Raw genomic sequence first — 23820 nt, 5'->3', positions numbered from 1 at the left:
TACTCCTGTTCTATCTTTGTCCTTTTCCACAATGATGCTAAATCTAATTGTATTATGGTCACTATCTCCAAAATGGTCACCACTGCTACTTCATCCACTTGCCCAGCTTCATTTCCTAAGACTAAATCTAGAGTTGCAGCCCCTCTCACTGGGCTGGTTATGTGCTGGCTAAAAAAGTTCTCTTGAACACAGTTCAAAAATTTTGCGCCTCTGTGCCCTTCACACTGTTTGTATCCCAATTGATATTCGGATAGTTGAAGCCTCCAACGATTACTTTTTTTTTCATTCAAGGGAAGTGGGCGTCACTGGCTAGGCCAGCATTTATTGCCCATCTCCAGTTGCCCTTGAGAAGGTGGTGCTGCCTTCTTGAACAGATGCAGTCCGTGTGGTGTAGGTACACCCACAATGCTGTTAGGAAGTGAGTTCCAGGACTTTGACCCAGCGACAGTGAAGGAACGGCGATATATTTCCAAGTCAGGATGGTGAGTGACTTGGAGGGGAACTTCCAGGTGGTGGTGTTCCCATGTATCTGCTGCCCTTGTTCTTCTAGATGGTAGAGGTCATGGGTTTGAAAGGTGCTGCCTAAGGAGCCTTGGTGAGTTGCTGCAGTGCATCTTGTAGATGGTACACGCTGCTGCTACTGTGCGTCAGTGATGGAGGGAGTGAACGTTGAAGTTGGTGGATGGGGTGCTGATCAAGCGAGCTGCTTTGTCCTGGATGGTGTTGAGCTTCTTGAGTGCTGTGGGAGCTGCGTTCATCCAGGCAAGTGGAGAGTATTCCAACACACTCCTGATTTGTGCCTTGTAGATGGTGGACAGGCTTTGGGGAATCAGGAAGTGAGTTACTCGCTGCAGGATTCCCAGCCTCTGACCTGCTCTTGTAGCCACTGTATTTATATGGCTGGTCAGTTCAGTTTCTGGTCAATGGTAACCCCAGGATGTTGATAGATGGGGATTCAACGATGGTAATGCCATTGAACATCAAAGGGCAATGGTTAGATTCTCTCTTGTTGGAGATGGTCATTGCCTGACACTTGTGTGGCATGAATGTTACTTGCCACTTGTCAGCCCAAGCCTGGATATTGTCCAGGTCTTGCTGCATTTGGACATGGACTGCTTCAGTATCTGAGGAGCCGTGAATGGTGCTGAAGAATGTACAATCATCAGCGAACATCCCCACTTCTGACCTTATGGTGGAAGGAAGGTCATTGATGAAGCAGCTGAAGATAGTTCGGGCTAGGACACAATGCTGAGGAACTCCTGCAGTGATGTCCTGGAATTGAGACGACTGACCTCCAACAACCACTCAGCACTTCTGGCTGAAGATTGTAGCAAATGCTTCAGTCTTATCTTTTGCATTTATGTGCTGGGCTCCTCCATCTTTGAGGATGGGGATATTTGTCGTTCCTCCTCCAGTGAGTTGTTTAATTGTCCACCACCATTCACGACTGGATGTGGCAGGATTGCAGAGCTTAGATTTGATCCATTGATTTTTGTGGAATCGCTTAGCTCCATTTATCACCTGCTGCTTATGCTGTTTGGCACACAAGTAGTCCTGTTTTATAGCTTCACCAGGTTGACACCTCAGTTTTAGGTATGTCTGGTGCTGCTCCTGGCATGCCCTCCTGCACTCTTCATTGAACCAGGGTTGATCCCCTGGCTTGATGGTAATGGTAGAGTGGGAGGTTACAGATTGTGTTCGAGTACAATTCTACTGCTGCTGATGGCCCACAGCGTCTCATGGATGCCCAATCTTGAGTTACTAGGTCCGTTCGAAATCTATCCCATTTAGCACGGTGGTAGTACCACACAACACGATGGAGGGTATCCTCAATGTGAAGGCGGGACTTCGTCTCCACAAGGACGGTGTGGTGGTCACTCCTATTGATACTGCCATGGACAGATGCATCTGCGGCAGGCAGGTTGGTGAGGATGAGGTCAAGTATGTTTTTCCTCTTTCTAGTTCCCTCACCACCTGCCGCAGACCCAGTCTAGCAGCTATGTCCTTTAGGACTCGGCCAGCTCGGTCAATAGTGGTGTTACCGAGCCACTCTTGGTGATGGACATTGAAGTCTCCCACTCAGAGTACATTCTGCACTCTTGCCACCCTCAGTGCTTCCTCCAAATGATGTTCAACATGGAGGAGCACTGATTCATCAGCTGAGGGAGGGTGGTACATGGTAATCAGCAGGAGGTTTCCTACCCCATGTTTGACCTGATGCCATGAGACTTCATGGGGTCCGGAGTCAATGTCGAGGACTCCCAGGGCAACTCCCTCCTGATTGTATACCACTGTGCCGCCACCTCTGCTGGGCCTGTCCTGCCGGTGGGACAGGACACCAGGGATGGTGTCTGGAGCGTTGTCTGCAAGGTATGTTTCCATTTAACTTTCTGCCCAATTGTTTTTGAACCCAGAAACCTGACTACATATTTGCTCTTCTAACTCCCGTCCACTATTTGAGGGTGTACAGTACACTTGGAGCAGGGTGGCTGCCCCTTTTTTATTTCTGAGCTCAAACCTACAGCCTCATTTGATGTTTTATTTAATATATCATCCTTCCTCACAGCTGTAATTGTTTCTTTAACCAATAATGCTACAACCCTACCGTTTTTATCGCCGTCTGAAATCTATTTATATCCTGTCTGAAATCTCTGTATCCAGGGATGTTGAGCTGCCATTTTTGCCTCTCCTTGTGCCAAGTTTGTGTTATAGCGATGATATCACACTGTCATCTATCTGTCTACCTAGCTCCCAAAAACCTGCCTTCAGGACCTCATCGCCTTTCCTACCTAAGTCATTGGTACCAACGTGGACCATGACCTCTGGCTGATCACCCACTGCCACAAGAGTGTCCTGCAGCCTTTGCGTACTGTACTTCTTATCTCAATCCTCGTGTCCCACGGGGTTACTCTGTTCTCCGAGCCAACAAGTGTGGATTCAAACCCAGCCCCGAGACTGGAGCACATGACCTATACTGACATTTCAGGGCAGTACTGAGGGAGCGCTGCACTGTCGGAGGGTCAGTACTGAGGGAGTGCTGCGCTGTCGGAGGGTCAGTACTGAGGGAGTGCTGCGCTGTCGGAGGGTCAGTACTGAGGGAGTGCTGCGCTGTCGGAGGGTCAGTACTGAGGGAGTGCTGCGCTGTCGGAGGGTCAGTACTGAGGGAGTGCTGCGCTGTCGGAGGGTCAGTACTGAGGGAGTGCTGCGCTGTCGGAGGGTCAGTACTGAGGGAGTGCTGCGCTGTCGGAGGGTCAGTACTGAGGGAGTGCTGCGCTGTCGGAGGGTCAGTACTGAGGGAGTGCTGCGCTGTCGGAGGGTCAGTACTGAGGGAGTGCTGCGCTGTCGGAGGGTCAGTACTGAGGGAGTGCTGCACTATCAGAGGGTCAGTACTGAGGGAGTGCTGCACTGTCGGAGGGTCAGTACTGAGGGAGTGCTCCACTGTCGGAGGGTCAGTACTGAGGGAGTGCTCCACTGTCGGAGGGTCAGTACTGAGGGAGTGCTGCACTGTCGGAGGGTCAGTACTGAGGGAGTGCTGCACTGTCGGAGGGTCAGTACTGAAGGAGTGCTCCACTGTCGGAGGGTCAGTACTGAAGGAGTGCTCCACTGTCGGAGGGTCAGTACTGAGGGCATGCTGCACAATCAGAGGGTCAGTACTGAGGGAGTGCTCCACTGTCGGAGGGTCAGTACTGAGGGAGTGCTCCACTGTCGGAGGGTCAGTACTGAGGGAGTGCTCCACTGTCGGAGGGTCAGTACTGAAGGAGTGCTCCACTGTCGGAGGGTCAGTACTGAGGGAGTGCTCCACTTTCGGAGGGTCAGTACTGAGGGAGTGCCGCATTGTCAGAGGGTCAGTACTGAGGGAGTGCTCCACTGTTGGAGGGTCAGTACTGAGGGAGTGCTGCACTGTCGGAGGGTCAGTACTGAGGGAGTGCTCCACTGTGGGAGGGTCAGTACTGAGGGAGTGCTGCACTGTCAGACGGTCAGTACTGAGGGAGTGCTGCACTGTCAGAGGGTCAGTACTGAGGGAGTGCTGCACTGTCGGAGGGTCAGTACTGAGGGAGTGCTCCACTGTCGGAGGGTCAGTACTAAGGGAGTGCTGCACTGTCAGAGGGTCAGTACTAAGGGAGTGCTGCACTGTCAGAGGGTCAGTACTAAGGGAGTGCTCCACTGTCGGAGGGTCAGTAGTAAGGCTGCACTGTTGGAGGGGCAGTACTGAGGGAGCGCTGTACTGTTCAAGGGTCAGTACTGAGGGAGTGCTGCCCTGTCAGAGGGCCAGTAATGAGGGAATGCTGCACTGTCGAAGGGTCAGTACTGAGGAAGTGCTGCACTGTCACAGGGTCAGTACTGAGGAAGTGCTGCACTGTCACAGGGTCAGTACTAAGGGAGTGCTGTACTGTCAGAGGGCCAGTAGTGAGGGAGTACTCCACTGTCGGAGGGTCAGTACTAAGGGAGTGCTGCACTGTCTGAAGTGGCGCCATTTGGATAGCGACATTAAACCAAACACTAGGCTGCCCTCTCCGGTCGATAGAAATGATCCCACGGACTAATTTCACAACAAAATGGGGAATTCTGCCTGGCCAATACTTATCTCTCAATCCACATCACACAAGCAGAATATGTGGGTCATGACCACATTCCTGTTTGTGGGAGTTTGCTCTGCGCAAATTGGCATCCCCCACATGATTACACTTCATAAAGTTCCTCATTGGCTGCAAAGTGCTCTGGGACACCCTGAGGTGCCGGAAAGGCGCTATACAAATGCAAGACTTGGCTGCTGACTTCGCCCCTTCAGCTGTCAGGAATTGCATTGATCGCAGCCTAACCTTGGGAGAAAGTATGAACCATGGAGAAGGGGCTGAAAGAGGATCGCAAACCATGCCGAAGAGTTAAGATGGCAGCTGGGAAGGGTAAATCTACCTTCTCCTCCTGAATCCTTTCATCGATCCCTTTTGAAACGGCCTCGTGGGCTTTGAAGAGGGTGATGGTGCTGGTGAGGTTCGGATCGAGGATGTTCCCATTTTCGTCCCTGACGACCAAATCCAGCCCGAGGATCCTGAAAAGCAAACAGTGCCCGGATTAGGAGCAGCGCCAAGAGTTTTCTAGCTGGAACCAGGCCGGGGGCCGCGGCGGGTCAGGCCGCGGCGGGTCAGGCCGCGGCGGGTCAGGCCGCGGCGGGTCAGGCCGCGGCTCAGCGGGCAGCCCTCCTGCTTTGGAGTCTGAAGGCTGTGGATTCAATCCCCACTGCAGAGTGTGTTGAAATCTCTGTGGTTGCTGCCAGAGAGTGCTGCACTGTTAGAGGTGCCCTCTTTTTCAGAGGGCAGCTTAAACCCAGGTGCCCTCTCCAGTGGGCAGCAAGAATTGCTTTGTACGATTTGGAAAAGAGGGGCGCTTCTTAGTCAGTGCCCAAAATGGATGATGTATTCTGTTTGTGGGATCTTGCTATGCACTGATTAGCTGCTGAGCTATCCAGCCCTCCCTTTCCGCCTCTTGGTCCATAGCCCTGTAGGTTTGAGCACTTCCAAGTGTATATCTGTGTGGATTTTCTCCTAATGCTGCGTCTACCACCCTTTCAGGCAGTGAGTTCCAGGTTCTCCACCACCCTCTGGGATGAGTCTTCCAGCATAATCTCCCTGCCCTTGTACACTAGGCCTGGGCTAATGAAGGACATACCTTGTATGTCATTTTATTACCCTGCCCTGCTACCTTCCATGGACATGCACTCCGCAACCCGAGCATATTTCATTCAGCTTAACGGCTCACTGTTTGGGGAGGGGATGGTGTGTTGGTAAATATCACTGGACCTAGTAATGCTGCAGGCCCAGGCTCTGGATTGCTGGCTTTGGGGACATGGGTTCAAATCCCACCATAAGAGCCAGTGGGATCTAAATTCAGTTAATAAATCAGGAATTGAAAGCTTGTCTCAGTATTGGTGACATGAAGCTCTCATCGGTTGCTGGCCTGTGAGATGACATGAGGTGTGATAGAAGATGAGGGTGTCATTGGCGATTTTGTTGCCCATCCAGAGGAGGTGGCAGTGGGGCCCTCTAGTTGAGCAGCCACAATCTTTGTGGCAACAGTACTACCGGGCAGGAGAGTCATTTATGGTACAGGAGGAGGCCATTCAGCCCATCAAGTCCATGCCGGCTCTCTGTAGAGCATCCCAGTCAGTCCCATTACCCCCTCTCTAACACCGTAACCCTGCAAGTTTACTCCCCTCAACTGCCCATCCAATTCCCTTCCTAAAGTGTGGTGACCAGAACTGGACACAATACTCTAGTTGTGGCCTAACCAGAGCTGTATAAAAGTTCAGCATACCTTCCCTGCTTTTGTACTCGGTATCTCTCTTTATGAAGCCCAAGATCCCATAGGTTTTACTAACTACTCTCTCAATGTGTTCTGCCGCCTTCAAAGATCAATGCACATGAACCCCCAGCTCCCTCTGTCCCAGCCACACTCTTTAAGAACTGGGCCATTGTATTGTCTCTGAATTTCAGGGGGTGCAACAATTTATACTGCATGAGAAAAGGGTGCTGATTGGTTGTTAAGTCGGCTCTGATTGGTTGATTGGAGAATGTACACAATGCTACATATATTCATGCACAGGGGCCTGTCCTCTGCAGACAAAAGGAACATGCCCAGGCATTGTGTCTTGTTTTGAATTAAGCAAAGGGCAATAGTTCCCTGGTGCACTCTCCATGGCAACACCTCGACCAACCAGAGCCGACTTGCCAACCAATCAGCACCCTTTTTTCATGCAGTATAAATTGTCGCTTGCTTTGAAATTTGGCATTTTTGCATCTGTCCTGATGAGTGCAAGATGAAAAATTTTGACAGCATGTCTCTTTTTGCCTGCAGTTTTCTGGTCCCTACCAAGGGTTGAAGCCATTCCCGTGTCATGCACTGGGCTTGTCAAAGCTGTGCACTAACTGACTCCCGAATAACGTAGTCCGCTCCTTTGCTGAAGTGCCCTGTACAATTCGGGAAGGGTTTCCACATGATGCTGCCCCTCACCTGTTTCCGTAGTCAATCTTGGCAATGACTTTCCCCTTCAGCTCCATCAGCTCGTCCTTGGGGAGAGTGCCGGACAGGATCTGGGATCGCCACTCGATCAGATTGTACGTCATCTGCTGCACATGGTGGAACATCACTTTGTTGCTGTTCTGTACGGGAGGTGAGAAAAGCCTTATCAACTGTGCGCTGGTCACTTGTCCACAATATCTTAAGATATTTTCCTCAAAACTTTTATTTTAAAGGGCTTGCATTTCTCTAGCGCCTTACTTAATGTCTCCTCGACAGTTCGCACTTCTGATAGTGCAGCCCTCCCTCATTCCTGCACAGGGAGTGTTAGCCTGGATTTTGTCTTTGGGGTGGGACTTGAACCCACAACTTAATGACTCTGAGGTAAGTAGGCTAGCCACTGAGCCACAGGTATTTAAGATGAACAAAGCAGCAATTTTAGGATCTCCATGGTACCTGAATCACGAAAAGTTAGTATGCAGATGCAGCAAGTGATTAGGAAGGCACATGGATTGTTGATGCTTCTTGCAAGGGAAATGGAATATAAAAGTAGGAATGTTTTGCTACAGGTGTACAGGACCCTAGTTAGACTACTTCTGGAGTACTGTGTATAGTATTGGTCTCCTTACTTAAGAAAGGATACATAACTAGTCATATAAATACTGTGGCTACAAGAGCAGGTCAGAGGCTAGGAATCCTGCAGAGTGTCACTCACCTCCTGACTCCCTAAAGCCTGTCCACCTTCTACAAGGCACAAGTCAGGAGTGTGATGGAATACTCTCCACTTGCCTGGATGAGTGCAGCTCCAACAACACTCAAGAAGCTCAACACCATCCAGGACAAAGCAGTCCGCTTGATTGGCACCACATCCACAAACATTCACTCCCTCCACCACTGACGCACAGTAGCAGCAGTGTGTACCATCTACAAGATGCACTGCAGGAACTCACCGAGGCTCCTTAGACAGCACCTTCCAAACCCACGACCACTACCATCTAGAAGGACAAGGACAGCAGATACATGGGAGCACCATCACCTGGAAGTTCCCCTCCAAGTCACTCACCATCCCGACTTGGAAATATAACACCGTTCCCTCACTGTCGCTGGGTCAAAACCCTGGAACTGCCTCCCTAACAGCACTGTGGGTGTACCTACACCACATGGACTGCAGTGATTCAAGAAGGCAGCTCACCACCACCTTCTCAAGGGCAATTAGGGATGGGCAACAGGTGCTAGCCTAGCCAGGGACACCCACATCCCGTGAATGAATAAAAATAAATAAATAAATAATTGCATTGGAGGCAGTTCAGAGAAGATTCATTCAGCTGATTCCTAAGATGAAGGCATTGTTTTGTGTGGAAAGGTTGAGCAGGTTGGGCCCATACTCATTGGAGTTTAGAAGAATGAGAGGTGATCTTATTGAAACATATAAGATTCTGAGGGAGCTTGACAGGGTAGAGAGGAGAGGATGTTTCCCCTCATGAGGGAATCTAGAACTAGGAGGCACAGTTTCAAAATAAGGAGTCTCCCATTTAAGATGGAGATGAGGAGGAATTTCTTCTCTCTGAGGGTTGTTAGTCTGTGGAATTCTCTTCTACAGAGAGCGGTGGGGGCTGGGTCATTGAATAGAGTCAAGACTGAGTTAGACAGATTTTTGATCGACAGGGGGAGTCGAGGGTAATTGTGGCGGGGGGGGGGGCAGACAGGAAAGTGGAGTTAAGGCGACGGTCCGATCAGCCATGATCGTATTGACTGGCAGAGCAGGCTCGATGGGGTTGAATGGCCCATTCCTGCTCCTAACTCTTGCGGTTTTATGCCAATTTTGTAATCCAGCTTCTCAAAAACTTCAGTGGGATGGCGACAGGTAAAAACCTGGAAAGCTGTGAGGGCACTGGCTGCAGGCTGGAGACCAACTTTAAAGAAAGGAGATCGGAATGGCGGAGCAGTTTCGAAGGGCTGCCTGCTACCCCAACCCCCAGCTTCTCTGGTCTTATGATGTGTTCTAAGGTCCCCATTGCCACCTTGGTGAGGAGTCACCAGGAAAGAGCAAATCTTGAATCTTCCTGTTCAGGTTCATGCTAGGCCATAGGTCCACAGATTTGTTTTGCAGGCCCAAGATAAAGGGTTTTGCGATTTAAAAGTAAAACAATACCCCAATGCAGTCTCAGGTGTATAGAATTGGACAATAGCATGCCTGAAGGCCCAGGGCCTGTTGTAACATGTTGGGAGAGTCGGGTGAGAATGGGAGCTGGAGAAACCAGATCCCAACTCCGAAGACCAAAGAAGCCAATTCATTGCCCGGCGTAGCCTAGCCAACAATTGTGATATCAGGTCACACTGGGGCTAACTGCTGGGCCCTCTACGCTTTCAAAGCGCTGGGTTTCTTAGGCCTGGGCCTGAAAGCAATGTACACCCCAAGAGTTCGAAAGGCGGTAAGCAGCCTTCTCCGGGAGGAGGGCATCGGCCACTGTGATACACTGTACGTCGGGCAGCTTCATGTAGGTCTATGGTTGGCAGTGCTCGGGCTACAACGAGAAAAAAAACTTGCATTTATATAGTGCCCTGCGTATCCCACCAGCTATCCCAAAGCGCTTTGCAGCCACTGAAGTACTCTCATGCAGGATTGCGCACAGCAGGCTCCCACAAGCAGCAATGCGCTAATGATTGGATCATAATTGGGTTAGAAGGGGTAAATATTTGACCAGGATCCTGGGGGAGAACACCCTTACTCTTCTATCAATATAGCCAGGATCTCTTACTAGTGGACACATCATCAGCTGAGATGAAGCACCTCTGGCAGTGCAGCACTCCCTCAGTACTGCAGCAGGGGGGCCAGCCAGGATTACGCACTCAAGTTTCTGCAGTGGTACTTGAATCCATGACCCTCACACTCAGAGGCACGAGTGCTACCCACTGAGCCACCAAGCCAAGCGCTAGGCTTTGTTGGAAGAGGGATAGAATTGAAAAGTAGGGAAGTTTCGCTAAACCTGTACTGAACCTTGATTAGACCACATTGAGAGCGCTGTGTGCAGCTCTGGTCACCATATTATAAAAAGGATATAGAGGCACTGGAGAGGCTGCAGAGATTTACAATTTGATCCCAGAAATGTGTGTGGGGTTACATATCAGGAAAGGATTGACAGGCTGGGTCTCTTTTCTCTTGAAAAATGGCGACTGAGAGGGTGACCTAATGGAGGTCTTTAAAATTCTGAAAGGTTTTGATCGAGTGGATGGAGAGAATGTTTCCTCTTGTGGGGAAGAGCAGAACTAGGGGCCATGTGGAAAATGATGTTCACCCCCTGCTCGCCACATTAAGCTCCCACCCCGCCCCCCCCACGCCACTTTGCTAAACATTGGCATGTCGTTCGGCACTCACCAGGTACAGCTTGTGCCAGATGCTGGCCCACTCTCTCAGGGTCATGCTGAGCTCTTGGATCAGAGAGACTTCGTTGGGAATGACCGTCTCATCCTGCCTGTTGGAAGAGAAAAAAAATCAGGTTAGTGGCTGCCAACGAATCCATGACGATCAGGCTGATTCCTGGGATGGCGGGACTGACGTACGAGGAGAGATTGAGTCGATTAGGATTATATTGGCTGGAGTTCAGAAGAATGAGGGGGGGATCTCATAGAAACCTATAAAATTCTAACAGGACTAGACAGGGTAGATGTAGGAAGGATGTTCCGATGGTGGTGGAGTCCAGAACCAGGGGTCACAGTCTGAGGATATGGGGTAGACCATTTAGGACTGAGATAAGGAGAAATTTCTTCACCCAGAGAGAGTGGTGAGCCTGTGGAATTCACTACCACAGAAAGTAGTTGAGGCCAAAATATTGTATGTTTTCAACCAGCATCGCGGTAAAGGATTACGAGCCGAGTAGGGAGCACTGGATGGGACGATGGTGCAGAATTTGCAGCATTGATTGTAACGGTGTCTCCAGCACCGATCACACAACGTAGGAGGGTCACACCCCTCGAGAAGGTGCAGCGTAAGGCAAGCAAAATGATAATGGCTTCTCGAGTCTAAGTAACAAGGTGAAGTTCCCAAAGTTGGCCTCGCTTTAGCTGAATAAATCCAACGTGACCCAATTTCCTCTCCCCAGAATTGTGACATGCTCGAAAGGTTCGATTCAGACAAACTAAAAATCGCCACGTCCACCAGAGTATATATGTCCGAATTAGGAGCAGGAGTAGGCCACTCGGCCCCTTGAGCCTGCTCTGCTATCCAATAAGATCATGGCTGATCTGATTGTCACCTCAGCCCCACATTCCGGCCTACCCCAGCCCCCGATAACCTTTCACCCCCTTGCTTATCAAGAATTGAATTTCCTTCAATTCTTCCTTCTCACTAGGCCCCTGGTTCCCTATTATTTCTGGGGAATTATTTGTGTCTTCCTCTTGGAAGACAGAACTAAAGTCGTTGTTTAATTGTTCCGCCATTTCCTTGTTCTCTATTAGAAATTCTCCCGTTTGAGACTGTAAGGGCTCTGCCTTAAAAATATTCAGAGACTCTGCTTTCTCTGAGGAAGAGAGTTCCAAAGACTCATGACCCTCTGAGAGAAAACATTTTGCATCATCTCTGTCTTAAATGGGTGACCCCTTATTTTTACACAGTTCAAAAGAGGCTGGCAAAGTAATGAAGTTAGGCTTGTCTAGTTCAGCAGCGAGTCACATAGCACCACAGAAAAGTGGGCAAAATAATCTTTCACATTTCACTGGGCAATTCCCAGCCATGATAACATGTTTATGTAGCCTGGATGACATCTATACTGAGCGACGTAGTTTTATAGGGCGCTTCTGGCTTTGAAATGGAGGACACCGACCAGGGAGACGGTCGCTGCCCCCACCAAACTCTCTTCGAAAGCTGCATGCGGCCTTGTCAAGGCTCCCATCGTTGCTGCACCACCTGTCTCGAATCGCAGGCGTTCAGTCACGAGTGGGTACACAAGCTCTGCAGACACAGCAAGCAAAAGGTTACGTGACCGATGGGTGTGCTTTGGTGGCTGTTCCCAGCTGGCTCCCGCAGGGGCTGGGCGTGGCTGCCCGTGTTGCCCGTCGCCCATTTAGGCTCGAGTGTGGGCGAGCGTGGTAAAGGCGTCTGCAGGTGCTGTGAAGGTTAACCGTGAGGCTGAAAGCTGTGGACTGCGGGGAGATGGTAATGGGCTGGTCAGGTGGGCGGGTAAAAGCAGCAAATGGGATGCAAGGGGAGACTGTGGCGTAGTGGTATTGTCGCTGGGCTAGTAATCCAGAGGCCCAGGTTAATGCTCTGGGGAAATGGGTTCAATTCCCACCATGGCAGCTGGTGGAATTTAAATTCAGTTCATAAACCTGGAGTTGAAAGCTAGTCTGAGTAATGGTGACCTTTGATTGTTGTGAACACCCTTCTGGTTCACTAATCCCTTATAGGAAAGGAAATCTGCCAACCTTATCTGGCCGACATGTGACTCCAGATCCACAGCAATGAGGTTGACTCTTAACAGCTCTCCGCAATACTCTCAGTTCAAGGGCAATAAATTCTGGCCTTGTCATTATCAGTGACATGGAAGAATAAAGGAAAAAAAAGCCTCTGGAGAGGTGAGAGTTGATGCATTTGTAAAGGGGCAAACAATTTTGAGGGGCTGATGTAGAGTGGGTAGGAAAGGCCTGTTCTCCTTTACAAAGAGCTCTATAACTGGGTTGGCAGGGTGGGTAGAGATGTAAGGGAATTGGCAATAGGATTAGAGGGGAGTTGAGGAGATTATTTTTTTCACCCGGAGGGTAATGGGGGGATCTGGAACTCACTGCCCGAAAGGGTGGTCGAGGCAGAAACCCTCATGGATATGCACTTGAGGTGGTGTTACCAACAGGGCTACAGACTCAGAGCTGGAACGTGGGATTGGACGGGACGGATCTCTGTTGGAGAGCAGGCATGATGGGCCAAATGGCCTCCTTCTGCGGAAGTGCAGAGAATATGGAAGATCTCAGTTCTGTGGCTGTGTGTAAAACAGGCACTGGTTACCCCCATCGATGTCGATGGTGAAGATGTAGAGCAGGAAGCCAACGCTCTGTCACTTGTTTTATAGTCTCGTGACAAGGCGAGATCCACCCCCATAACCAAATTAGAAAAACAGAAAATGCTGGCAGCACACGCGGAGGGAAACGGAGTTAGTGTTTCAGGTCTGCAGTCAGCCATCAGGACTGGGAAAAGCTTGAAATGTTCTAGCTCCAGAACCGAGGGGAGGGCAAACAAAAGGAGAGTCTGTGCTAGGGTGGAGGGCAGGTGAGATCACAAGGCAAAAAGGTTCAGGGTGCAAGGCCAAATGGGGCAGGTAAAGAAACAACAAAGGGATGGGCCTAGAGGAGGTGTGAATGGCAGGATCATGGATTAAAGGGAAACAAGAGAGAAACCAAAACCAGCCAAGTAGAGGGAAACAAAATGGCGGCCGAGTTTATGGTCTGGAATTGTTGAACTCAGTGTTGGGCCTAGAAAGTGCCAAATCAGAAGATGAGGTGCCATTCCTCGAGCTTGCATTGAGTTTCGTTGGAATAGTGTGGCAGAGCAAGGACAGAGAGGTCAGATTGCTCTATGCCAAGGGCAAGCACAGCTAAACATGGAATGGCTCCTCCGCTCATCCTTTGAGTGACGCATTCTGCATTCATGCAAGTTTGAATATTATTATTTAGTTAAGGAATAATTCCTGCACAGGAGGCCATATAGCCCATTAAGTCCATGGCAGCTAATTGTGAAGGATAGAGAGATTGCGGATGGCTGTTACCCCAGAGGGCCCTTATACTCACCCTCCACCTTCCACTTTTGCCTCTTTTAAGTGAATGTAGGTTGCAGGAAAGATGCCCTGTGAGATGGCAAGAAAAGCACCAATTAATTGACTTCGAATCCACACAGGGTACATTAACTCCCTCCTTTTCTGTGAAGCACTGCTTCAGATCAGCTGCACTTCTGTTCCCTTCCAACCCTACCCCACCCCCACCCTCTCCCAGCGCCCAGCATCCCTCCCCACCCCACCCCACCCCACAGGAGCTCACTTGAGTAGACAATGGCCATCTGCAAGTAGAGGGAGTGAATGTTTAAGGCGGTGGATGGGGTGCCAATCAAGCGGGCTGCTTTGCCCTGGATGGTGTTGAGCATCTTGAGTGTTGTGGGAGCTGCACTCATCCAGGCAAGTGGAGAGTATTCCATCACACTCCTGACTTGTGCCTTGTAGATGGTGGACAGGTTTTGGGAAGTCAGGAGACGAGTTACTCTCCACATAATTCCCAGCCTCTGACCTGCTCTTGTGGCCCCAGGATCTATGTTGCTGGCCCAGTTCAATTTCTGGTCAATGGTAACTCCCAGGATATTGATAGTGGGGGATTCAGCAAATGTAATGCAATTAATGTCAAGGGCCATCTTTTCTTGGAGATGGTCATTGCCTGACACTTGTGTGGCGTGAATGTTACTTGCCACTTGTCAGCCCAAGCCTGGACATTGTCCAGGTCTTGCTGCATTTGGACATGGACTGCTTCAGTATCTGAGGAGTCGCAAATGGTGCTGAACATTGTGCAATCATCAACGAACATCCCACTTCTGACCTTATGATGGAAGGAAGGTCATTGATGAAGCAGCTGAAGATGGTTAGGTCGAGGATACTACCCTGAGGAGCTCCTGCAGTGATGCCCTGGAGCTGAGATGACTGACCTCCAACAACCACAACCATTTTCCTTTGTGCTAGGTATGACTCCAACCAGCGGAGAGTTTCCCCCATTGACTCCAGTTTTGCCAGGGCTCCTTGATGCCACATTCGGTCAAGTGCAGCCTTGATGTCAAGAGCAGTCACTCTGGTGTCTGTGGACTGCGTTAGGTGGGGGCATAGTACAGACACTCAGGGAGGAATAAATACTCTCTTCAGGTTTAAAACAGTTTAACTCTGCTCTCATCTCCTCCGGCTGTGTGCTGGCAAACCCTGATAAGCAGGCTGCCCAAACCTGCATCACTTTCTGACCCTGAGCATTCGAAACCTTGTCCCCTTCTCTCCCATGACAGGCATGAGATACAAGGAGGGACAGAAGGCTCCTGACGGTCTTGAAAGATGCCCACAGAGGGCCACCCTAACAGTACCTGGTGTGAGGGCGGTAAGCCGAGCGCCTGAGTCGAATATGCGGAGGGAAAGTGGGAGGGACCACAGAATGACACAGGTGATGAAGGAGGCCATTGGGTCCATTGTGTTTGTGCCAGCTCTCCATTCAACCCCCTGCCATTTCTACAATTCCCCACAGGGTGCACAATTGAGATTTGAAGCTGTATTTAGCACAGACAGAAGGTCTACATTCAGGAGGAATGCTGGGGACTTCTGCTCTTAAAGGCAGTCAGTCCCTCTTAAAGGGAAACTGCACCGAATTACAGGGATGTTGGGGGTTAGAGTAGGGTGGCGGGGGGGGAGGAGTGCCTGCTGCTGAATGCTATTGCTGCAATTCTGTGGTTTGGCAGGTGGGCCTAGGAGGCCCTAAATGACCACCCCCAGAGGGACTGGGGGGGAGGAAGTCGGGGGGCAGGAGTGGGGAGGATGCAATTTTCAACGTCTGACCTCCGAGGAATTTGAATCCCCGTGAATAAGCTGACAGCCAATCTAAGGGACCACAAACTTTCCAGACAGTCAAAATGCAATTGGAGAATGTCACGACAAATGCTGTAATAACAGAGACGAGAGACGAGCAGCCTTATAACTTGGACTTTTTAAGCATATGTTGCACTGCAGTAACAATGCAATGGCAGGGAAAAGAAAAGGCACAGTACCTTCTTCGATTTGTTCCGAAGACTATACCCTCGATACCAACCTGTGCAGAAAAACAGATTAATGTTCACATGTACACATCTTCCATCGCACCATTTTCGGGGTGTGGAGGCCACACGCAGCACCGGGCTGAGCGTCTCCTGCGCTGCCGGCTGCCTCTGTGTCCAGCAGAGGGGCCCAGCAGCGTTTGCTGATGGCAAGCGGTGCAGCCAGCCTTCCGCTCTTAAAGGCAGTCTGTCCCTCTTGAAGGGAAACGGCACTGAATTACGCGGATGGAAGCGGGGGGGTGGGGGGGAGACAGCTGCAGCTACTGCTGCTAAATATCACTGCTGCAATTCTATGGTCTGGCATGGGAACCAGTCGAGCCTCAAAGACCATGCTCAGAGGGATTGGAAGGAGGCAGCCAGGGAGGTCAATTTTTGGCATCTGACTGCCAAGGACTTGAAGCGGTGCCAATAGAAATTTAATGACCTCACCAGGTCATCAAAGTGTCTCCTGTGCTCAGCAGTTGGGGGTGATGGTGGTGCCAGCAGCATTGGCTGAGGGCAAGTAGTGCAGCCAGCCTTCTGCTCTTAAAGGCAGTCTGTCCCTCTTAAAAGGGAAACTGTACACCTAAGTTCAGGTCAATAATATATCAAAAAGAGCATTGGTCCCAACACTGACCCCTGGGGAACACTACTGTATGCTTCCCTACAACCTGAACAATAACCATTCACCAATACTCTCTGTTTTCTCTACATCAGCCAGTTTGCGATTGACACTTGCTATAATTCTAGGGGCTTTAATTTTGCTAAACAATCTATCGTGCGGTACTTTGTCAAACATCTTTTGAAAGTCCATGTACATGACATCAACCGCAGCACCCATATCGACCCTCCGTCAAGGAACCCAATCAGATTAGCTCAACAGGACTTGCATTGAATTTGTTTGCCTCGAGTATTGTCTCTCAAAGTTTTTAACATGCACTCATCCATGGCAAAGCCAGCATTTGTTGCCCATCCCTAATTGCCCTGGAGAGGGTGGTTGTGAGCCGTGTTCTTGAACCGCTGCAGTCTGTGTGGTATATGTACACCCCCCCAGTTTTTTCACAACAGTTTGATGCAACTGGGTGGCTTGCTAGGCCATTTCAGGGGGCAGTTAAGAGCCAACCACATCGCTCAGGGGCTGGAGTCACATGTAGGCCAGACTGGGTAAAGACGGCAGATTTCCCTCCCCTAAAAGGCATTTAGTGAACCAGATGGGTTTTTAATGACGAACCAGTGGTTTCATGGCCACCGTTGATAAGGTGAGGTTTATATTAATTAATTGAATTTACGTTCCCCTCACTGCAGTGGTGAGATTTAAACTCATGCCTGGTTGTTAGGCCGGGCCTCTGGATTAGTAGCCCAATCACATAACCACAATGCTACAGTAACCCTGCACCTTGTGGGCCATCGCCTTCTGGGCCCGTAATCGGCCACACTCTTCCTCTAACCACCCTTTCACGACTTAGGTATTTGAAAGGCTTCCGGAAGGACTTGACCGGGTTTCTACAATCCCTCGCCAAATGATTTTCATCCCCCCCTCCCGACCCCCCCACTTCCTTCTGCCATTGGTGATCGAGGCTGTGACAGCCCAGGGCACAGGCCCAATGAGCCTCGTGGCCTCCTGCTGTGCTGCACCCACTCTGCCTGCCCGCTGTCGGGCTGGCATGACTGGGCTGCACCTGCAGCGGGTTTGCCACAGACATCTCCGGCTGCCTCTAGCGGTTTTGCTGAATCTGCCTGGTAACCTCTGTGCGCACACTCCCACTCTTTAACTGCACTGAGTAATGAACCTTAAGCCTGTGGGTGGGGCCTGGGGAAGCGTTGATCTACTTCTGGGCTATTGCTCAAGACAGGGCTGGCAGGAATCCCAAACCAATAATCAGACTGGGATGTCCAAATGGATCCAGACAGGATTCTGTTGTCTGTAAGGGCTTAAACTCAAAAGCTAAACATCGCCGTGGGCTCTAAGTCTATTATTTCATGCTGCGCGGAGATGGCTTTTGTCGGGCAAGCTTTAGAGGGCTCTGGAGCTAAACCAATAGGGTTAAGGTACTGATCGACCCCGATGTTAGTGGATGACGGAACAGGCTTGAGGGGCTGAATGGACTCCCATTCCTATGTCACATATCTAAGCTCCAGTATTTTCTCCTTGGGCGTATGGCGTTAGGCCATTGAGAACAGCTAGCCCCGAGGTTCAATCGCCCGCCACGCCCTCGGGCCTGCCAGGGGTTAAATCCAAACCCTGGCGGCTAGCCAGGAAAGGATTGCATCTCTATAGTGCCTTTTATGACCACCACACCCCCCCACCCGTCACCCATCCCGGGACTTCCCAAAGCGCTATACAGCCAAGGAAGTACTTTGGAAGCGCAGTCACTGTTGTAGAAAAAGATGCCAATTTGTGCACAGCAAGCTCCCGCAAACAGTAATATGACCACGGCCACTTTTAGTGATGGTTAAGGAGTAAATATTGGCCAGGACACAAGGGAGAATTCTTCTTCTTGGCCTATAGAGAGCTGGAGGGGACTCGATGGGCCAAATGGCCTCCTACTGGGTCTTACTGGTACCTGCAGAACTGCCCTTCAGGGGAGGGGAACGTTTTCTGAGTGACATTTTTAAAAAACGCAACACGGCTGGGTGGGGGCATTCAGCACCCAAAAGGTTAAATGTCAAGCTTCAACTCTGGCCACACATTAAAGCAGCAAACGGCAGACGGATTAACAGAAACACAGCTGTCACTATTACCTCATGCGCCAAGGGCCCCTTAACAATGATCATTCCCATGTGGAGGGAGGTACCCCAGCTGAGGGGAAAGGCCAAAATCTACCCCCGCCCACCCCTCCCCCCCTGAGGATGGCAGCAGGAGGAGCTATTCCAAAGTTGATCATTAATAGGATAGCACTGTCATAGGTTAGCACTAGGGCAAAGCAGCAATTCATTAATCTCAGCCTAACCCATGCCAAGTCGGGATAAAGTGACTTTATCTGTTGAGGCACCGTCAGTGTTTCACTTAAAAGAAGGAATTCTTCATTCAAAAAGCTATGTGTGCGCGTGTGAGTGTCAGTGTGAGTGTCAGTGTGAGTGTCAGTGTGTGTGTGTGTCAGTGTGTGTGTGTGTCAGTGTGTGTGTGTGTCAGTGTGTGTGTGTGTCAGTGTGTGTGTGTGTCAGTGTGTGTGTGTGTCAGTGTGTGTGTGTGTCAGTGTGTGAGAGTGAGTATGTGTGTCATTGTGTGTGAGAGTGTGCATGTGTGTGTGCGCGCATGAGTGAGTGTGTATATGTGTGTGTGTCAGTGCATGTGTGTGTGCGCATGAGTTTGAGTGTGTGTGTGTGTGTGCATGCGTGAATGTGTATATGTGTGTGTGTGCATGTGTGTGTGTGTGTGTGCGTGAGTTTGAGTGAGTATGTGTGTCAGTGTGTGTGTGAGTCAATGTTTGTGTGAGTATGTGTGCATGTGTGAGTGTGAGAGAGAATATGTATGTGAGATTGTGTGTGTGTGTGCTTGAGTGTGTGTGCGCGTGTGGGTGTGTGCGTCAGCATGAGTGTGTGTGTGTCAGTGTGCATGTGTGTGTGTGCGTGTGTGTGTGTGAGTTTGAGAGTGTGTGTCAGTGTGCATGTGTATGTGTGTGTGTGTGTGTCAGTGTGCGTGTGTGCGTGTCTATGTGTGTGTATGTATGAGTGGGTGTGTCATTGTGTGTGTGTGTGTCAGTGTGTCTGAGTGTGTGTGTATGTGAGTGTATGTGAGTGTGTGACTGTATTTGTGTGACTGTGCATGTGTGTGTGTCAGTGAGTGTGTGTCAGTGAGTGTGTGTGTGTCAGTGAGTGTGTGTGTGTGTCAGTGTGTGTGTGTGTATATAAGTGTGAGCGTGTGAGAGTGTGTGTTTGTCAGTGTGTGTGTGTGAATGTGAGAGTGCGCGAGAGTTTGTATTTGTGTGTGTGTGTGTGTGTGTGTGTGTCTCTCTCTCTCTCTTTGCCCTCCCACTTATTAACAGGCCTGCACTTCAGGCCTTTCTCTGCTGCTTTGAGAGCCTTGATCCCAGAGAGAAAAACCTGTTCGACCGAATGCCTGACATGTGTGGGGCAGGCGGCACTCAGATCGGCCTCGGTGTGACAACACTGGGGGAGGCTGAGGAGGAAGAGAATTGTTTAACCCTCTGAGTGCTGGCTTCCATTCTGACATGCCCAATGCTATTCTCACACCAACAGTTCATTTGTTACGATTCCTGGTGCCATCTTTAGTGTTAATATCCTCTAAGTAATGTCCGTCGTACGAAATAAGAGCTGGAGCAGGACAGTAGGTCCCTCGAGGCCGCTTTACAATTCAATACGTACATGGCTGATCTCCCTCAGCTCCACCTTCCCGCACGATTCCCATATCCCTTAATTCCCTTAAAGTGTCAGTGTGATGCTAGGCATAGGGCGTACATCCCAAAGACTGGCGGATTGTATCAAACAACATGTCCCAGCCACTGTTCACAATGGGCAGGGTACAGACTGTACCCAACCAGCCCGTGCTTGCAAAACTCAAAACACAGTGTCCAGCATTAGATGTGATTCTGTAATTGGACACCATTTATTAAATAATCCTCAGTGTGTCATAAGTTACACTGACAGCCAGTGTAAGATTGTCAAGTGGGCTCGCAGTGTGGTACACTTGTGGGTACTGGAAGCTTCATATATTAATACACGGGGCCCTGTTCTCTGCAGGCAGAAAGAACATGTACACACGTTGCACCTGTTTCAGCTAAACAAAATAAGTGACAGCCATTCGCTGGTTTAGTCCTCAGGTCAATGCCTTGACCAATCAGAATCAAGCTGCCTGGTTTAAATTTCAAACAATGCTTGGCAGTTAACTGTCAGTCACCATCAACTGGTGCATTCTCCATGGCAGCTCCTCTACCTATCAGAGTCCACTTGCCAATCAACCAGCACTCTCTTCTTATATAGTATAAAGTTGCTGCCTCCCCTTATATTGGTATTCTAGCAATTGTCCTGCTGAGTACAAGATGAAAAGCTTCGACAAAATATCTTTTTTCAGCAATTTCTGTCACTTGTGTGCAAGGACACCCAGGTCCCTCTGAATACCAACATTCCCCAATCTCTCACTATTTAAAAACATATGCTGGCTTTTCTATTTTTCATCCTAATCCCATGAGCCCTAAATGTGCGTGCTACCTTATCAAACGCTTTTTGAAAATCCAAATACACTACATCTACTGGTTCCCCCTTATCCACCCTATTAGTTGCAGCCACAAAAACTCTTAACAGACTTGTCAAACATGATTTCCCTTTTATAAATCCACATTTGCCCTTTTGTACCATATTATGAAATTCTAAGTGCCTTGTTGTCATGCCCCCTAATAATAGATTCTGACACTTCACTACGACTGATGTCAGGCTAACTGTCCTATTGTTCTCTGTTTTCTCTCTCGTTCCCTTCTTGAATATCAGAGTTATGTTTTCTGCCTTCTAATCCATGGGGATGTTCTAGAGCTTAGGGAGTACTGGAAGATCAAAACCAATGCATCCACTATCCCCGTAGCATCAATTTTAAAACCCTAGGATGTAGGCCATCAGGCCCAGGACTCTTGTCGAGTTTTAGTCCCATTTAATTCTACAGCACTATTTCTTTATTAATTTACTCATTTCTACATGTGCCATCTTTTCATTAGACCTTTAGTTCTTCACTACTTCCGGAATTTTTTTGTGTCTTCTGTTGTGAAGACAGATAAGAAGTATTTGTTGAATGTTTCTGCCATTTCCTATTCCCCGTTACAATTTTTCCAGCGTCTACATCTAGAAACCCATGTTTACTCCTGCTAATCCCTTCCCTTTTACAAACTTACAGAACCTATACATTCTATTTTCAGGTCTCTTTCTAGTTTTACTGTCATCCTATTTTCTCTTTATTTATCAATCAATTGGCAATCCTTTTCTAAATTCAAAATTCCTCCCAATCTTCAGGCTTACTAACCTTTTTAACAATATTATAAGCATCTTCCTTTAATCTAATACTATTTTTAATTTCCCTGGTTAGCCACGGTTGGGCCACTTTTCCTGTGGGTTTATTGTTCTTTGAGGGAATGCATAATTAGTACAGAATATGAATTAATTCTTTGCTATTGTCTATTTACCATCATATCTTTTAATCTAGTTTCTTAATCTACTTTATCTTAACTTGGCCCCCATTCCTACACAGCTTGCTTTATTCAGATTTATGTTTTGGACTTAATTAAAATGCTCTCAAACTCAATATAAAATTCCATCATGTTATGATCACTCTTCCCTAGAGGCTCATTTACTGCAAGGTTATTGATTAACCCTTTTTCATTGCACAAAACTTGATCTGAAACAGTCTGTTCCCTGGTTGGTTCCTCAATATACGGATCTAGAAAACAACCTTGTATATATTCCATGAACTTGCCCTTCACACTATTACAGCAAATTTGTTTTTCCCAGTCGGTATGGAAATGAAAAGCTGAAAAAAAAGAATTCAAAATTAAGGACTAAAAACACAAATGAGCCTGGGGCGGCTCTCTGTCCTGCTACATGTGCCCTAACTCACGTCATATTCTGTTCACCCTCCACTCTCGTGCTCACTGACTCAAAATAAAAATTCCTCAATCTTCAAATCCCCCCATAACCTCACCCCTCCCTATCTCCATAATTTCCTCCAGCCCCACAATCCCTCTGAGATCTCTGCACTTCCCCTAATTCTGGCCTCTTGGGCACTGCTGATTTTAGCGCTCCATTATTAGCGATCGTGTCTTCAGTTGCCTCAGCCCTAAGCTCTGGAATCCCTACCCTCCACCTCTTCATCTCTCTACCTTGCTTTCCTCTCTTAAGACGCTCCCTAAAACCCAACTCATTGAGCAAGCATTGGGTTGCTTATCCTAATGCCTCCTTCTTCGTCTCGTTGTCAAATCTCTTCCCCTACTCACGATCCAGCAAAGGACCACAGAACATTTTATGGCACTGGAAAGGTGCTAAATAAATGCACAAGGTCCTTGCTTGTTGTTCCGAATCCTCCCTGCCTCAACTGACACGCGTATCTGGTCCCCTTGTTGGGCTGGGGCGATGTTGGGTTGCAACGGGAAGGTCGGGGTGGTGGGGCAGTCAGCCAATAGCGAGCGAGGACAATACCGCCCCAAGGCCAAAAATACTCAGAGTCCCATCAGGCCCGAGAGTACACGCGGGGGATGCGGAAGGAGAAAGATGTGAAGCAAACCTTCATGCATTTCCAGAATGTGCACGGTGTCTCCCACCTGGAGGGATAGCTCGGGCTCCTGAGAGGCATTGTAGTTGTAGATGGCTGCAGAGGAAAGAAAGATAGCAGTTAGCTCCGATATGCTTGGGTCACCATTAGACTTGCTGTGTGGTATGGCTGACAGAAGGGTGCAGCTAGCCTTAGCTGGCCTTGCCTGGTCATTGACAAGCTGAATCACTAACCTCTCCCCCCACACCCCCTCGCACCCACTGGCCTCTTCACACTCTCCCACCCACTGGGCCTGGGCAGACCAACCCCAACCACTGGGTAAGGTCAGGGAGACAGAAGCACAAGACAGAGGCTGGGAGTTTCCGGCCGGGCCGCGGGGGATGCGGTGGGCTGGCCAAAAGCCCATTCACTTCAGCGGAGCCGGACCGTCCCGTCGGTGGACACGGCCAGAAAATCCCTGCCCACATTCTGCATCCGTGGCCCCCGGCAGAGCTCCCACTACCAACAGAATGAGCTCCCCAGTGGCGGGAGCATTGTTAAACATCTGTAAAATGAATTTTGATGTGTTAGTAACAGGAAAGTGTGAGGTGATGAGGCAATATAGTCTCAATGGCACGATTATAAGGAGAGTGCCGGGGGCTAGAGTGACCTGGGGGTTCATGCGCATCGATCTTTGAAGGTGACAGGGTATATTGAGAGAGTGGTTAGTAAACCTTATGGGGTCTTGGGCTTCATAAATAGAGGGACTGAGTACAAAAGCAGGGACCTTATGCTGAACCTTTATACAGCTCTGGTTAGGCCACGA

At 49.3% G+C, this 23820-nt stretch overlaps 1 protein-coding gene across 4 annotated transcripts in view; it reads right to left on the bottom strand.

The window, feature by feature from the left end:
• Positions 1-23109, bottom strand: part of dock5 (dedicator of cytokinesis 5) — a 106354-nt gene extending 83245 nt beyond the window's left edge. For 3 of the 4 annotated variants that reach the window (XM_078565739.1, XM_078565741.1, XM_078565740.1), the window contains exons 1-6: positions 23028-23109; positions 15782-15822; positions 13789-13844; positions 10391-10487; positions 7009-7157; positions 4915-5050 (exon numbers count right to left, since the gene is read on the bottom strand). In XM_078565739.1, the coding sequence (XP_078421865.1) occupies positions 4915-5050; positions 7009-7157; positions 10391-10487; positions 13789-13844; positions 15782-15822; positions 23028-23037 (489 nt within the window). In that variant the 5' untranslated portion in view covers positions 23038-23109. Of the gene's footprint in view, positions 1-4914; positions 5051-7008; positions 7158-10390; positions 10488-13788; positions 13845-15781; positions 15823-23027 lie in introns of those variants that run through there. The other variant, XM_078565742.1, reaches the window with a different exon arrangement.
• Positions 23110-23820: the final 711 nt, after the last annotated feature.

The sequence above is a fragment of the Cetorhinus maximus genome, chromosome 20 (assembly GCF_964194155.1).
Source record: "Cetorhinus maximus chromosome 20, sCetMax3.hap1.1, whole genome shotgun sequence".
Classification (NCBI taxonomy): domain Eukaryota; kingdom Metazoa; phylum Chordata; class Chondrichthyes; order Lamniformes; family Cetorhinidae; genus Cetorhinus; species Cetorhinus maximus.
This window is presented reverse-complemented; position numbering and strand designations above follow the sequence as displayed.